This window comes from Merops nubicus, unplaced genomic scaffold (genome assembly GCF_000691845.1).
Source record: "Merops nubicus isolate BGI_N331 unplaced genomic scaffold, ASM69184v1 scaffold10755, whole genome shotgun sequence".
Classification (NCBI taxonomy): Eukaryota; Metazoa; Chordata; class Aves; order Coraciiformes; family Meropidae; genus Merops; species Merops nubicus.
In genome coordinates this window covers 30,336-45,876 of record NW_008607630.1, presented here as the reverse complement: position 1 = coordinate 45,876, position 15,541 = coordinate 30,336, and the positions used below count along the sequence as shown (strand labels likewise).

At 37.6% G+C, this 15,541-nt stretch overlaps 1 protein-coding gene across 1 annotated transcript in view; it reads right to left on the bottom strand.

Annotated features, from left to right (window-relative positions):
* Nucleotides 1-15,541, bottom strand: part of LOC103772666 (macrophage mannose receptor 1-like) — a 31,233-nt gene that overhangs the window by 4,915 nt on the left and 10,777 nt on the right. The window contains exons 12-25 of the mRNA XM_008940005.1: nucleotides 14,946-15,149; nucleotides 14,447-14,568; nucleotides 13,601-13,688; nucleotides 12,741-12,885; nucleotides 12,280-12,315; nucleotides 12,021-12,190; nucleotides 11,085-11,152; nucleotides 9,447-9,547; nucleotides 8,099-8,241; nucleotides 6,480-6,594; nucleotides 5,147-5,295; nucleotides 3,506-3,608; nucleotides 2,452-2,684; nucleotides 682-847 (exon numbers count right to left, since the gene is read on the bottom strand). Of these exons, the coding sequence (XP_008938253.1) occupies nucleotides 682-847; nucleotides 2,452-2,684; nucleotides 3,506-3,608; nucleotides 5,147-5,295; nucleotides 6,480-6,594; nucleotides 8,099-8,241; nucleotides 9,447-9,547; nucleotides 11,085-11,152; nucleotides 12,021-12,190; nucleotides 12,280-12,315; nucleotides 12,741-12,885; nucleotides 13,601-13,688; nucleotides 14,447-14,568; nucleotides 14,946-15,149 (1,843 nt within the window). The remainder of the gene's footprint in view (nucleotides 1-681; nucleotides 848-2,451; nucleotides 2,685-3,505; nucleotides 3,609-5,146; nucleotides 5,296-6,479; nucleotides 6,595-8,098; nucleotides 8,242-9,446; nucleotides 9,548-11,084; nucleotides 11,153-12,020; nucleotides 12,191-12,279; nucleotides 12,316-12,740; nucleotides 12,886-13,600; nucleotides 13,689-14,446; nucleotides 14,569-14,945; nucleotides 15,150-15,541) is intronic.

The window sequence follows — 15,541 nt, the reverse complement described above, 5'->3', positions numbered from 1 at the left end:
AAGCTGGGGGTTTGTCCCCAGCCAGTTTGTAGCAAGGCTGACCTGAGAAGCTGTCAGTACCTGTCCTTGTACATATATCCTACATTCTGTAAAAGTAGAATTGGTAGCTTATTGCATCACCTGATTGAAGCCAAAGCAGAGCTTAAACTAATATAAAATTTGCTGTGAAGTATGGTACAGAGATTGTAAATTTCAAATATAATTTAAAACATGTTTGAAAATTAGGTGCAGTATTTGAGCACTAAAATATCTCAGCAGAAGCTTCCTGGGATCTAATACTTTAAAAAAATACAAATTAATCAATTCAGCTGCTACATTGACAGAAGTTTCTTGTCTCCCAATATTACAAAAAATGCTTATAAATGTATTTATAGGTAGGCTAAGCAATAAATTCTGCGGTTCTTGACAAACAAGGACGCAGAAAAGAACTACTGCATGTGGCATGAAATACTGCAGTTGTCTTTATGATGCTCATGTGTTGACTGGCCTGTGAAACAAAGTGTCTGGAAATCACTTAAGACAGACTGGATTTGGGATTTCTTCCTTAGCAAAAGCAATAGCTTTTTACAAGGCATACACCATCTATCACAAACTTTGCATAGGTAGAAAAGCTAAATTCAAACAAAGTCATTAATTTAAATTCCAGCCTCCCAAATCACTTTTCTTCCATTCACAGCTCACCATCAGACTGTTTACAGAGAGAGGAAAATGTTTCGTTGCAAGATGCTGTCTTCCAAAAACCGTCCAAATCTAAGTAGACACAGGCTGTGTTCTTATTTGGTTCTCCGCTGGCCCAGTTATGATACCTGCTCCTCCTTCTATCTGACCATAAGTAATGGCCATGAGTCTAAAAGCAAATGACAATAAAGATTATGCCACATACAAGAAGTAGATTGAAAGTATGTTAAGATTGCACTTGAAAGTATGTAAAAACTAGGAAAAATCAGAATCACAGTTTCTCACACAAAATTAATTTGTTCTCTGTCATGAATACATAACAGTCTGGTCCAGACTTGTACCGTCCACAGAAGTTAGGGCCCTGGATCTACAGATGTTTATTTAGTACACAGCCTATGTTATTCAATTCACACTATCCAGCTCATGCACCACATGGGCAAAGAGCCTTGTGGTAACAAATGGGAATATACAGTTAAAGACTGTATCAAAGCAGTCCACATATACACACAGATCAAATACAGAGTACAGAGAAACTATTGTTAGCGTTTCTCTAACACAGCATTTTCTATATATTCAGGAAGCAAATAGAAAAAGCAGAAGTTTCACTGAAGAGTGGAATACTGATGTCACATACCATAGACCTCTGCTGCCCATGCTAACAGGGACTCCAATAAGTTTCTGGTTCTTGCAAGGACCAGTTAATAGCAACAAGCTAAGCATGTATTTTCTTCTGTGGATTTCACCACTGTTTGAAGAGGATGACCAACATGAATCACAGCCATAGCTCCTGTAACCCCACCCTGCACAGCCTAGCCCCTTCTTGCTATGATCTTTGGAGGCAGGCTTCCATTCGGTTCTTTGTGCCAGTTCCTTTCCTGTCATACGGGCTTTTTTTTTAGTCCTTGACGTCATTTCATCTCAGGTTCCTGCCTAATCCAGGATTCCCCGTGCTTGCTCTCACTGAAGTACAGCTGCAGTTCCTCTCATCTCAGCACCTGTGCCTTCTCTCAGTTCTGTGTCCCACCAAGCTCCAGCTCTACCTCTCCTCTTGATTTCCTCACAGCTACAGCTCCACAAATACCCATCTACATCATCTTTTTTTCATGTTTTTGTTTTTTTTAAAAATGCATCTATAGACACTTTCCCTTTCAGACCTTTGCACTCTTTGCTGACTGGGTTTGTTGGCAGTTTTTCACATGGGACTAGCTTCAGCTCCAAAAACCCGCCTAAGGTGTCCCCACTGACAGAGGCCTGCTCCTACCTCTACACTGCACCTTAATATTATGTCTATTGCCCATTACAAGGTCTTGTGAATTAAAGCAAAACTTAAGATACCTTCACAAAGAAAGAACTATTTTTAACCCAAATTGTTTCTGTGGTGTGCTCTACAATGTGTCTTCAGAAATAACAAGGCTCCCCAACATGAGCATGTGATGACTGTGGCATAACAAGTGGAAACTCCATAGCCACTTTTACCACCAAAGCTACTATCTACTACAGCTACATCCTTGGTGGTCTTTGAAATGTGGCTGCGGCAGTGCTCACTTGTAACCAAACTTTTAGATGTGTAAAATCCCTGAAGGGGAGGGAGGTCAGATACCTCAACAAGGTTTTCATGCCTGCCACACATTCATGGATCTGGCTGATAGCATTCACACGAGAGCAAACAGTGCCCACTGCAATGGATCCTGTCAATTTGTGATTAAGAAATATGGCTGATCTATGCTAATCTAGGGTAGTGGTATGATTGTCACAGGCATTTGATGAACTCACATTGTTGCTATTATAACCAATCCATACAGGCTCCCCATGCTTTAATATTTGTAACCACAAGTAGGACTCGACATAAGGATCCAAAATGCTGGCAAGTTCTGCAAACTGGTCTCTGCAGTTCTTCTGTGCTTCTTCCCAGCTCATTTTGTAGTTGATGACTCCATAGCGGTCATCACCATAATTGTTAAATCCAAACATTGGGTCTACGGGTTGGGAGTTTTGCAGTTTAGGGTCTGCAACAAGCAAACAAGAAGTAAAACACTTTATGTTGGCTAGACGTATAACAATGAGAGAAGATTTACTGTACTTGAGTAGTCAAATAATTAAGAGAGGCTGGAATAACAAATTAAGATGTGTGCCAGCTACCACTGCAGTGATGAAATCCATGTTTTCATGCTCTGTGGCAAAATTTTCTAATTCTTGTCAGAATGACTTTTTAATGTAGGTATGCATCTCTCCTCTGGGAACATGCCTTGTAAGCTCTAGCTGTTCCCAAAGCATACTGTAATGATGTAGGGCATTAAAGGGAACAGTTTCCCCACTTTTTCCATTATATATTAGCATTTCTTGTATTTCTGACAAGAAACAGGATGCATTAAGCACACCATGAGCAAGCAGAGGAACATAACTGCTGCTGCTGAAAGTGCCTGAGTAAGAGCCTAAAGGAGATCAAGTATGGCAGTTTTTCAAAATAAAGAAGTTGCAGTGCTTTAAAGTATCACAGTGGAATTTGAGTTTTGAAGAATTTACTCATATAAAATACTGTTATCTCTCTCCCACCTGATCACTCAAAATAGTAAAATGCATGATGATCCATAGTTTTTTGTTATTTTTATTATTGCTAACTGGTCTAGTCCTTACAATAGGAAAAGTTGAGCTTTTCTCCAAAGAATAAAATGTGTGCTTATTTTATAAAAATGGTCCATAGTACATGTGATACTGTCAAATTAATTTCTGTTAAAATAGGGCCAAATATGGGAAAGTGACTTTTAATGCAAGTCTGACACAACTGCAATAAATCACCTGTAGTCAAAAGTGGTGAAAGGAAACTCACCTGAATTTTTTTGGCATATGTAGCTTTTGCTTGTTTTACATTCTTCATCTTTCCATTTCCCTGCCTGTTCAATAGGATTCTTCATCATAAAGACACAATCATCCTACAGAGGAAATGGGATTAACAGGAAAAAGATGTGACTAAACAGGAAACATTTCTTCTCTGTCTGAGTATACAGAGCCAACAATCACACACAGATGTGTGACATGAAGGTCATGTATATGAACTCACACAAGCAATGGTCGGGAGCAGTAATATGACAATAAGCATTTACAACTCAGCCCTAGGAAAGTTTGTGCTTGGATGATGGAGAGAGTTGCAAAGCACAGCAGAGAGGCAGGAGGAGGTGTCTGGATCTGTCTGTACGTATATAACCTCTGTGCATGCCCGTGTACGTGCATGCAGCTATAGATGTTTGTATGCTATGTCTGGCACCCAGGACATTTCAGCTCTGTTGCTGTGTCCTGGGAGGTCATGGGGAAACTCTCATCAGCACTGAAGCTTGCCTGGAGAGCTGACATCCTCTTCCTGCCCCAGTTTGGCACTAGGAGCCAAAGCTGTCACCACAATGCAGTATTGTAGTGGTAGTGATCAGAAACAACATTTAGTGGCAGACACCTCCTAAACCCTTTCCACTGCAGTTTGGGCTCTTTACCTTCCTCCTTCTCCTCCCATAGCATGAGAAACTGCTGCTTGGCTTTCTGCAGCAAGATGCAACGGCTCTCCCCACCTCTCATCAGTCTAATATCTTGTTACCTCTAAATCCCCTTGGGGGCATTAGCCCAGGTCTTGTTTGCATGTGAAGGAAGTCCCACTTGCAGGGAAATGGGCATAGCTTTCTAGAGAATACATTTGCATGAGACATGGAAGTCCTGGAGATCCCAAAAGCCAGGTCTAGTGTAGATGGCAGCAGAGGTTGGACATCACAGAACTTTCACCCATTTTAGCTGAAGTCAAAGTAATTTTGTTATGAAAAAGACAGAAATTTGGTAAAGCTAGCACAGGAGTACAGAAATAGTACTATTAAGGACTATTCTACATTAGCCATTCTACAATTATTGAACAAAACTCAGTTTTGTCTTGCAGTTAAATACAAAGTGGTACGGCAGTGCTGAAAGTGTCAAAGCATTTAGAAGAGCTGTTTCAGAAGGAAGATTAGAGGGAGAAGATAAAAATGAGAAAGGAAGAGACAGACTCTTTTGAGGATTTAATTCAATGAATTTATCTTATTAAGCTCAGCACCAAGAAACATGAATATACAGTTATCTGAGCAGTTTCAAGTCTAAATAACATTCACTGTATCCCAAAATTGTACAGTTATTGCTGTATGTTTTATTTGAATCTCCTGCTCAGTCATAGTAAAGAGAGGGAAGATGGTCACTGGTCTGACCTTAGCACAATGCTTCCAAACCTTTGTCTGGATTCATAAAGAATCACGACAAAACACAGAAGCTGAAAAAAAATGTGGGAAGGTACATGTACCTGTGGTAGATCTCCCACATGAGTACTCTGCATTTAAAGGCAACAACATCACTAAAAAACTTTGTAAAGAAAACGTTACAGAAAATACAGTTGTAGATACTGACTTTTTATTAATCTAGCAAAGTTATGTTTAAATGATAATCAGAAATTAATGTTTACCTTACTATAATAACTTCGGGAACCTTTTGCCCAATTTGTATAGTAAACTGGGCTTCCATCTGTCCATAAGTATGTGTGCTCCTGATTTATGTCATTCAGCCCAATCCAAGCATCAGTTGCAGCATTTTTTAAGAGGGACATGAGGGAAGCTGAAGGGAAAAAAGGAAAAATTGTACAAGGAGAAAAACAATACATCTTTTCCCAACAGTGTAGACACTAGAGTGCCTGCAACCAGGATGATAATTTTTAGGTTTCTCTTTTTAATGAGGTGCTAATCTTATGGTAAAAATTAAAATAATAATAATCTGATATTAAAGTCAGGAAAAGTATTTACGAACTCAAAGATGGGCAAATTTTGATACATAAAATTGTTTTTAATATTTTTAAAGGAATTTGTGTACACTTTTCTGTGTTGTTCATCTGAGGAAGCAAGGAAAAGGTATTAACAGTAATACAGAAATTAACATGAGTACACTAAACTTTGGCACCCAGAAAATGAGTGTAAACTCCTGTGCACTCCCTTTACTTCTCTGGTAACTTCTTTGTTAACCAGACTTTAATAACTTCATTTCTAAACAGGTATAACACCAATAAAACTACTCAATAACCAAGTATATATGTGCTGAGAACTTGGCTTTTTGGAAGGCCAATTGTTTTTTCCCTTAGCTCTTGCCTAGACTGACTTTCCACTGAATGTACTACATCCACTGATATAGAATAAGTTCTTAAAACCAAACCACCAATAGAGTGAGCTACACAATGAACTGTGTGCAGCCCTCAGGACCTGAGGCATTACATTTCCTGGGCAAACATGAGGCTTTACTAAATTCCTGTAATGTGCTGAACAAGACTAGCACCCTGAGGTCCAGCAGAGCAAAGAACACAGGAGGAAGTTGGGACTCCAGCCTTGGAGTCTTCTGCTGTCTGAGAATGTGTTCTCCACTGACACCCACAGCATTTGGCTCAGCAGCTAGATGCATGGTGATTTGTTTTGGATATTACTCCCTCTGTGATGCTATTTTTACATGAATACTTAAAATAAAATGTGGACATTCTATTATATGACAAACTCCTAATACAAAATCTTACTATTTGAACAGTATGAATACCTCTGTATGTCCTATACTAATCCTAAATCTACAATTTTGAAAGTTAATCAAGACACTAAAAGCTATGCAAGAATTTTTCCAAAGATTCAGTTTCTCATTCAACATAACTTTATATTAATAAGGCATAAATAATAGCATACATTGAAGAAGATATAACATCTGTTTTAATTTGTATCATGAATTATTGATGTCTCATCCAGTATCAATGTATTGGTACTTTATACCTTGTGTTTCCTTTTTTGTTATAGTGGCCAGGTTTCCTCCCAAATTAATGCAATTGTTCCGTGCAGCATGCCACGTCAATGTATCATTTTCATTAAGGCCAAATACTATGAAACACTGAAAAAGAGAAGTGTACCAAATCTGTAACTAGAGGGGGGTTTAATTTCTGGTGAAAGCAACACTATTTGTAACAAACAAGATAAACTGGATATTTTAAGCAAAAAGGGAGATTATCTGATTTAACAGTCTTTTCTAGCTCGTCTTTATGAAAAAGATCTATACTAGAATACTAGTATAAACCCCAATATTTTAACCTACTTTCAGAAGAAGGGATATGTCAATCTAATGATTTCAGTAGAAATTATTTAAAGCTTCTGAACCCACTTCTAAGATGTGACTTTGTGGGAGGTATGCCTAAAAACACCCTAGAAAACAAATAAATATAAGATATGTTATTGAAGCTAAACATTCAAGTTGCCCTGCTTGTCAAACCAGGTTTGGTTCTCACAGGATAATCACAGAAAGAGAATATTTCTGATATGACAAAGAAAACCACGAATTTGACATTTCTTGTAATATGATCTATGAGATTTAACCAAGATGTCATTAGACAGTTTTGTCCGAGTCAAGCAACCCAAATGTACCAATTAAAACACACAACTGAAAAGTTAGGCAGTTTGTGGAAAAAGTTATGGAAAAGGGAGGTAGTTCCATGACAATCAGAAGTGATGTGTCAACACTTGGAGAGGAGCTAGAGGAGGAGCCTTTGGAAGCAGCTCTTCCAGGAGGTGAGGAGGTTTTATCTTGAGAGAACCATGAAAGTGAACAAACAGTTTGTGACTCTTTTCCCCAGGACTGAGAAAGGGAAGGAAAGAGGAGACAGGTGCTGGTGGATTTCAAACAATGAAGCACTGTCAAACTAAAATCATATCTTGGCTTAGCCAAAAGAAAGGTAAGTGGAGCTAGATAGAGCAATGTCGTCAAGGATCATCCTCATTTCTAGGTGTATTCTCAACAGTGTACACTATCGTTTTACAGGTTTTATACCTTTGTTGATAATGGTTTATGGATTTTAAATACATAGTCTCTTACCCTGAACTTTTGTATTTTGAGAAGGCTAAAAGTCATCTTATTTAATAAAGTGTGGTGAAGCTTATAATCGGATAATTTTAAAACCTTAAAAGGTGTTTAGTTATAGAAAAAAAAACTGATAAAGTTGCTCAAGGAAAGGTGCCTTAGTGGCTTAAGAGCTAGTGCATAGTAAGCAAGGGATGAATAAGTGTCCAGGCAACCTGTGACAGCCAGATACGCTCAGTACAATAAACAGGAAAGTACAACAGCTCCACATAAGGAAAGTTGTTCAGCCACACTTGGCACCACAAAACACTAACAAAAATGTAAGAAGCAGCTTTCTTCTTGTACATCTCATAACTAACTGCTGTGATCCCAATAGAGGCTATAATTCTAATTTCAGTAATTCTATTTTTAGAGTCTTTAAATATGCATAATCAGAATATATTTTGTGATAACTGAAAGCCCTGCTACAACTGAAAAACTGAATTAAAGGTGGTTTTCATTCTACTCTTTTTAAAATACCATCTATTGACATTTCATACTGCACCTTGTTATCAACGAGGAGCCAGTCTTCTGAACACCCACCCTTTGGTGGTGCTGTAGTGGGAGCAACAGTTGGACGAACAGAATTGTTAAGCCTTTCGCAGATGAATAACTCAACGCTGCCACAGTTGAGATCATTCCATGTACCTGAAAGTAAATTAAAGAAAAACAAAACACAGCTGAGACTGGGATAAATAAACGTCCTTTCCTAATGTAAATCTATCATAGGAATTAGAACTGATTGCAGCTAATTTCTCTCCCCTATAAATAATGAGTAATTTTATTGTATGTTGATGAGAAATATTTCGGTTTCCAGCAATATCCAGAATATTAATATTTTGTCTGAGAACAGAAGGATTTCAATATTTCAAAACTGTATCATTGCCAAAGGGGAGTTTTAGTTTGAATGCTTAATTCACCTCTCTAAGATCTGTAAGATCTGTAGGATCACTGTCTATATAAAGATACTCAGTCTTTGTTACCTTACTACCTGAGCTTCTCGCAGTCCTGTAGTGTTCTTGGTAACTTTTCTCCCTATAGGAGTGTGATGTAAGAACATAAGATTTCACATCATTGTCCCCATTTTACAGATCAGCAATGAAAAAGAAAATTAGATTCATTTCATTAGCTGCAGGCAGTTACAGGGTAATTATCTACAGCAGAGCTAATCACACTGGAGGCTCAATGAAGATATTGTCATAATTCTGTGAAATTAAGAACATAATTTGTCTTTTCTTAAAAGATCTCCAAAACAGGACATAATATTTACTACTCAAAAGTGTTCACTTCCTTCTACTGACATCGAACAGAGACTGGGAAGATTACCTCAGCTCTAGATTTTGAGACTAGAAATGTTTAAAAGTAGAAGAGATTAGCTGCTCCAAAGACTAAGTGCTTGGCTAGTGTAACCACAGTTACTCCCAGCTCACTGTATTAAAGGATATATGTATTTATTTTAATTAAAATAGTGTATAGCATTGTTTAGTAATAACCAAAGCTATGCCCAAGCATTAGATTTTTAGTAGTCATGAAATGGAGACAAATTAGAGGAAAAACAATACTGACTCTATCTGCAAGTTGTCTGATGATTAGCTGATTTTTTCACATTGAAATCTTCTGAAAACGCTAGGAATCAAATTGCAGATGTAATCCAATGTGCTAGTTACATAGAGATGATTTTTTTTTTTTTAAGTTCATAAATGAAAGAAGAGAATACGATTTACTTTTCTATGCTTTTTAAACACTCTATCAAACATCAGCCGGGTGCGTATTATAACTCACCAAGCCTTGCACATGCTGCCCTCCCAAGCCTATGCCACACCACGTAGACTGCGTGTTGTTACAGGACCTACCTGTTTGGGTATACATGACCACACAGTTTTCATCATTATTTGCAAAATTTGGTTCATTTGGAGCCCAAGCAACATAGTTCACTGGAGTTCCATCCATCCACCTGAAAGAAGGAATTTGGAGGAATAATAATTTTTCTTTGAATTAGTTAATATTTCTTTGTAAAGGACATATTAGAGCTTTCTATTTTGTTTCCTATATCCTACCTTACAAAAACATGATGTTCTCTGGTAAAAGAAAAGCAAGACCTTCCACATCAAATTAGTAAAAAGTATTTTTATATCAACTTCCTTGTCTGACCTGCACCAGGTCTGCACTAATCATCTCAACTTGCCATCCCAGCCTTTTTTGATCTCTGAGCATACATGGTATGCAGGTAACACACCAGTATAGCACTGGATCTGGCTTTCCCTGGAGCACAGAAGCAGAACCTGAGCCTATTTTAGTAATTTCCTGGGTCCAAAAGCCCTAATATAAGAACTTGTAGGGTAGAGAGAGCCTTGAACCACATATTGAGGACAACTTAGAACCATTTTGCTAAACAAATGAGATCTTTAATATTATACAGCTATTGCTTTCAGTTGTGCAACAATTGTTTCCTAGTTTGGTGATTCACAAATTTATTCTCAAAGAGTGGCCAGGAAAAAAGTGGAAAAGCCTCAGTGTGCTGGAAGGAGGAAAGTCGAGCAGGGAATCTCCCAAGATGGAAAGCCTTCAGGCAACATCTCCTTCAGGGTAATTTAGTGTTTGGTTTGATTTGTTTTGTAGGCTAAGCAACTGTATGCATGTTTTTGCAACTAAACTATAAATAAGGAATTCAACAGGATGCTTAGCTGCTTCCACTTGCATATCTCCTGAGCCAAATAGGAAAAAAACAATACATAGCACACTGGGAGAAATAATATAAAGACAAATAGCAGCACCATCACAGAGCAGGAAGAAGCATGAAACTAGTGGAGAAGAAAGGGAGAACTGGACAAACAACAGTGATTTCTGAGCAGTGAATGTGATGTAGGAAGCAGGACCTCCAGGAAATGAAGCTATCCAGTCTCTGTGGCTTGTGTTTGTGACTCATCTAAGGCTCCAGGCAAGGTTTAGGACATTCCAAGGATGCTGTTTCCAAAGACATTTGTAGAAGAGTAATGACTCTGTGTAGCCTGAAGCTGACCTGCCCTGAACACTGACAGTATAACCATCTGGAAATTACTTTCAAGACAAGAGCTCTCCAGTACTGACATTATTTCACCTCTAAAAACCACCACAATCCCTCTCACTGCAGGTTTTGAGCATTCTTTTTCTTTGATCATTTGAATATTCAGTAATGTCTGCAAGTACCATCTGAAACATCCTGGAGATCTCCAACCAGTTTTATCTTTCATAAAGGGGATGACACCACTCTGACTCAGTGAACACCTCAGCCTCACAATACAAAAGCAGAGTATAGAATCAAAAGAAGGGGAAATAAACAGCAAAAATGTTATGGGAGAAGTGTTCCCCTGAGGAGTAGAATTGAGTTTTAAAACTTTATGTCAAGACATGGCTGTAGACAGATTGCATCAGTCATTGAACTTCAACAGTCTCTTAAAGACAGGCAAACCAAATACTCATAAGTCTGGAAAACTTAATTTGGTTTTACTTACCGGAATGTCTTGTCAAGACTCACACTTAAGCCAATATAAAAGTTATTTCCCCAGTCTTTATAAAAAGTCTAGAACACACAAAAGAATAGAATTTTAATGAGCTGTAAGAAAACAGATTTCAAATAAAACAAGCAAGCTCACAAAACTCACTTTATTTTCAGTTGTGGAACTGCATAGTATGCAATGTGCAAGGAGTTGCTGCGATTATGTGCCTGAACCACAAAAGGAAAACATTTTCCTCTAATTACCAGTGTTTAATGTTTATTGGGTTTTTTTGTTTTTTTTTTTTTTTAAGCAGATAGGCTAAAAAAGAAATGGAGCAAAAAACCATGTGAAGATGATAAGCATGACCTCTTAAACAGGCTATAAAATAAAGCAATATTAAAGAGTTTTATGAAAGCATAGTGAGAATTTGCCAAAAGGCTACAAACAGGTGGTGGGGATCAGTACTTAATTGTGTGGAGGGAAAGATGGAACCATGTTTGGTTTTAATAGTATGAAACTACTTCCAAATGAGTATACACTCATCATGTTATTCTCTTCCTATCAGATAATATTTTGGCTTAAACCTTCTACTGAAAATATGAAAACTGTTTTAACAAAAACAAGGTGAAAGCTTTTCTCGAATTCCGTGAAAAGAATGAACTGGAAAACAAAACACACTCATCAACTGTAGTTTTCAGCTAAACAAGAGCAAGGTTTTTGTAAGTTGCACCTGGACAGTGCTATTGAGAAGAAGCAGAGGATTTGCCTACATGTAGCAATTTATCAGAACAGTTATTATGGCAAAGCTCCTAAACAGATATAGACTCATGAAAGGTGGCATGGATTATTTTAATGATGGGGACCACTTTCTAATGCTTCACAAACCAGGTGAAAAAGGTACTTCAGTGCAGGATAGAACAGTGCATTTTAGAAGAAAAACATATTTCTTACGTATTTCCAAAGAAAATTTTTTTCACTTTCAGTCTCAATGACAGCCAGATCACCACCATGCTTCTTGCAAAAGTCCCTGGCTTTTTCCTCAGGCATTGCTTCCTCGCTGAAATAGTATTCCTTGTGATTATATATTATCCAGTCATCTTCTGTAACAATATATTCATAATCTGCAACAAAAATGATATAAGCAGTCTGTAACAGAAATTAACATCAGCATAGTTTAATTTATTTCTGTAATTTGGAGTATAAGACTTACTGAATGTGGAAGTAGGCTCTGGTTTTAGTGTTGCTCCTGCAATGTAAATCACAATATCTGAGTATATTAGAATATCTTTCAATTAAACGTATTTATACAGTTATTAGCATTTTAATTCCAAGGAATAAAATTAATGTTAAGGGTTACACGATGTTTATTTTTGTTACAGAATTTCTGGAATATCTAGAAAAAAGGTGCGACGCTCAGCAAAATACTATGTTAAGCACTGATCACAAGTTAAGCTTACAGAAACTCTGTGGAAATTTAGGCTGCTGGATTTCACTTAGTCGACATGTTGCATATACATCCCAAACTTCACATGTATCTCATGGATGAATTTATAGTTTTCAACTGCTTTTGTTTACATTGAAGTGTATTAAATGTTTCATGGTTCTTGATGGCACAGCTGGCAGGTGTGTGATTTGACCTGGAAAGCTGCCCAAGGAAGAAAGTCATCCTACCTTTTTTTATTTGGCAAACATAGTCCTGCATATGTTCACAATATAAATCATTCCATTTCATATTAGTGTAGGCATTAAACACACCACATTTTTCATTTCCATCATAATTGTTTGGTTCTCCACTGGCCCATTTTTCAAAATTTACCTGTAGTAGAAGCACAGCTTTATTACTATTTTTCTTCTAAACTGAAACAATTATTTTATATCATCCTGTTAAAGAAAAATGTACTTGATTTGATTTCATGGTCTCTCTTGTACTTTGGTGTTGGACCTTGTAAGGAGAAGGACATGACCCTTGCATAGCATAATGATTCATCTGTGTATTTATACATCATGTTAGTAAGCCGAGAAAGTTGTTGCCCTCTGTTATGAGGAGAGATAAAGTTCTCCTGTCAAGCTCCCTAGAAAGAAGTATCTAAGTAACTTTGACTGCCCCCTGGGTCAGTTATTCTGCTCTGATGTTTCAACCTGAGACAATCCATCAGTGCTGAGATATGGACTTGAGTCTTGCAGACCTTGATCTACTTAAGACAGCAAGGGCAACAAAGCCTAGCTTGTGTAGATGTACAAAGTTATTCCTAACAGTAATTGACAAATGAGAATATAGATATTAGAAGAACCACATTTACTTAGACCAGGAGAGATATTCCATCACCTTTGATACTATTTCATTACTCTGAATGTCATACTGTCATCTGTAAGTACAAACTATCAAAAGATAAAAATAATTCCTAGAGTGGTATTGGGTAGTAAAGACTTAAACTCACTTGTGGCTCCTATAGAAGGAGTTGTGAGAGCTGCCTGCCAAGATATATACGGAAAATTAGACAAAAAGCTGGAACAGTAAATTATTTACTCACTGGTGAGCCATCACTCCACACAAATCCCCCATCAGAGTCCAAGGCACTTAAACCCATCCAGTAAGATACATGAAGATAATCTCTCCTTCTGAATGATTACATATACAGACAATCAGACACAGTGTGGAATAGAAGAAGAGAATGTATATCATTACATTTTTCTCAATGTTTTGATGCTTGAGGTATCATTTGAGACAGTTATATAAACTAATCCTTCCATTTTCATGGGGGGAAAAACATCCTGGCACTGCATGTGGCAGGAAGCAGTAAAACACAGAGCTTCAGGCAAAAGGTCACAGGTATCATGATTCCACAAATACTGAGTTAAAATATATTTTACGGTCTTGCTTCCACCAAGAAGCTTAGGCATCCAGATCTGTCAGGACTCATAGGCTTAACTTAAACATTTATAACCTAAACATTTATAAAAGAACAATAGGTCAAGCTTTCCTTAGTCTCCCAATTTTTCCCCTTAACTAAGTGAAGCAGCACAAACTATTCCTTTGATCAAGAGTATTCCATCTACTGATCAACTATGAATGAGCCAAAAAAATAATTCTCTCTTTGAACTAAACTCAATCAAAACTATTTTTGATAAACCTTCTTTTGTTTTCCTGTATGTTCCAGCTACTTCAATGCATAATGCCACCTTCCCAGAGGCCTGCCAAGAAACCCTTTTGCTCATCTCTTTCTACCCACTTCCTTTTGCCACTTTGCAAGGATATACACCACCTTTGCAAAGTAGAAATTGATTGCCATAAATCCTTTATGACTTTCAGAAAGGTATTTTTTTTAAAATGTTTGGTGTTTTCCTATATTTAAATGATGAACTGTGTAGATACTTACAAGTCAGCTATTAGATTTTGTTCTTCTTCACTGTGGATACTTGCCAGATCTCCTCCGATGGCTCTGCAAAAATCTCTTGCACCAAACCACGTCTGCATTTTCTCCCTTCCTCCCTGAAAAATCTATTAAAAGTGGAGAATTAGATACTGTGGTGGGTATCACAGAAATTTAGAAAAAGAATTCAGGGCTTCTGTCTTTCTTCTGATCTCTAGTTCTATGACTTAGCATTTAATTGTGCAAACATAAGCCTGTGGCCATCTATCAGATTTTGATTATTTTGTTTTTCCTGTCATCTGGAGTCCCTGTGACCCCAAACTTCAGTTCAACTTACATACAGCACTTGCCATCACTTCCCAGCCACACCAACTTAGAATGGCTGGAGAGCTATTACTACAGATTACCTATACAGTAGGCAGGGTAAAATCCACCTTCCATGCATACACAGAACATATTCTCATTTGAAAAGATGGATGTTTGCATACAGAAATTAAACACCTACTTTGAAGCAGGCGCTGCTGTGAGAAATGGATTTCCATCCTTCTGGGCATGATGGGAGAGGGGTCGTAGTTGGAGGAGGTGGGGGAGTCACTCCCTCCACCAGCTGCTTGCAGAGAAACATGTTTGTTTCTTCACACTTCAAAACTTCCCATAATCCAACTGAAGCTCCTGTGTTCATGGCCACGCAACCGGACTCCCTTCCTTCAAGAAGCATAGAATTTTTAAACCTTATTGATAAATGGGTGCAACTTCTCAAAGTATACGCTGCTTGTCCAAGAGTAACTTGTCCCCACTGTGTTTGGATATCAATAACTCACGGCAGATCACACACATTTCAATTAAATCATAAAAAGAAATTTTATCAAATTCCTTTTACATTTAGCTGTGAATCAATTATCAAACCCCTCAAACAACAGAGAGCAAATGATGCCAACATATTCCAGGTGTTCTACCAGAAGGAGTTACTACGATCCCAAATTTAATCCCTTTAGCACAAATGTAAAGTTCACTGTCCACAGCTTTACACCAGAAGAGTTTCTAAACTTCTTTTTAGCTTTCAAACCCTCACTTCCTAGGTCCTCAGGCCAGAAGATCAGT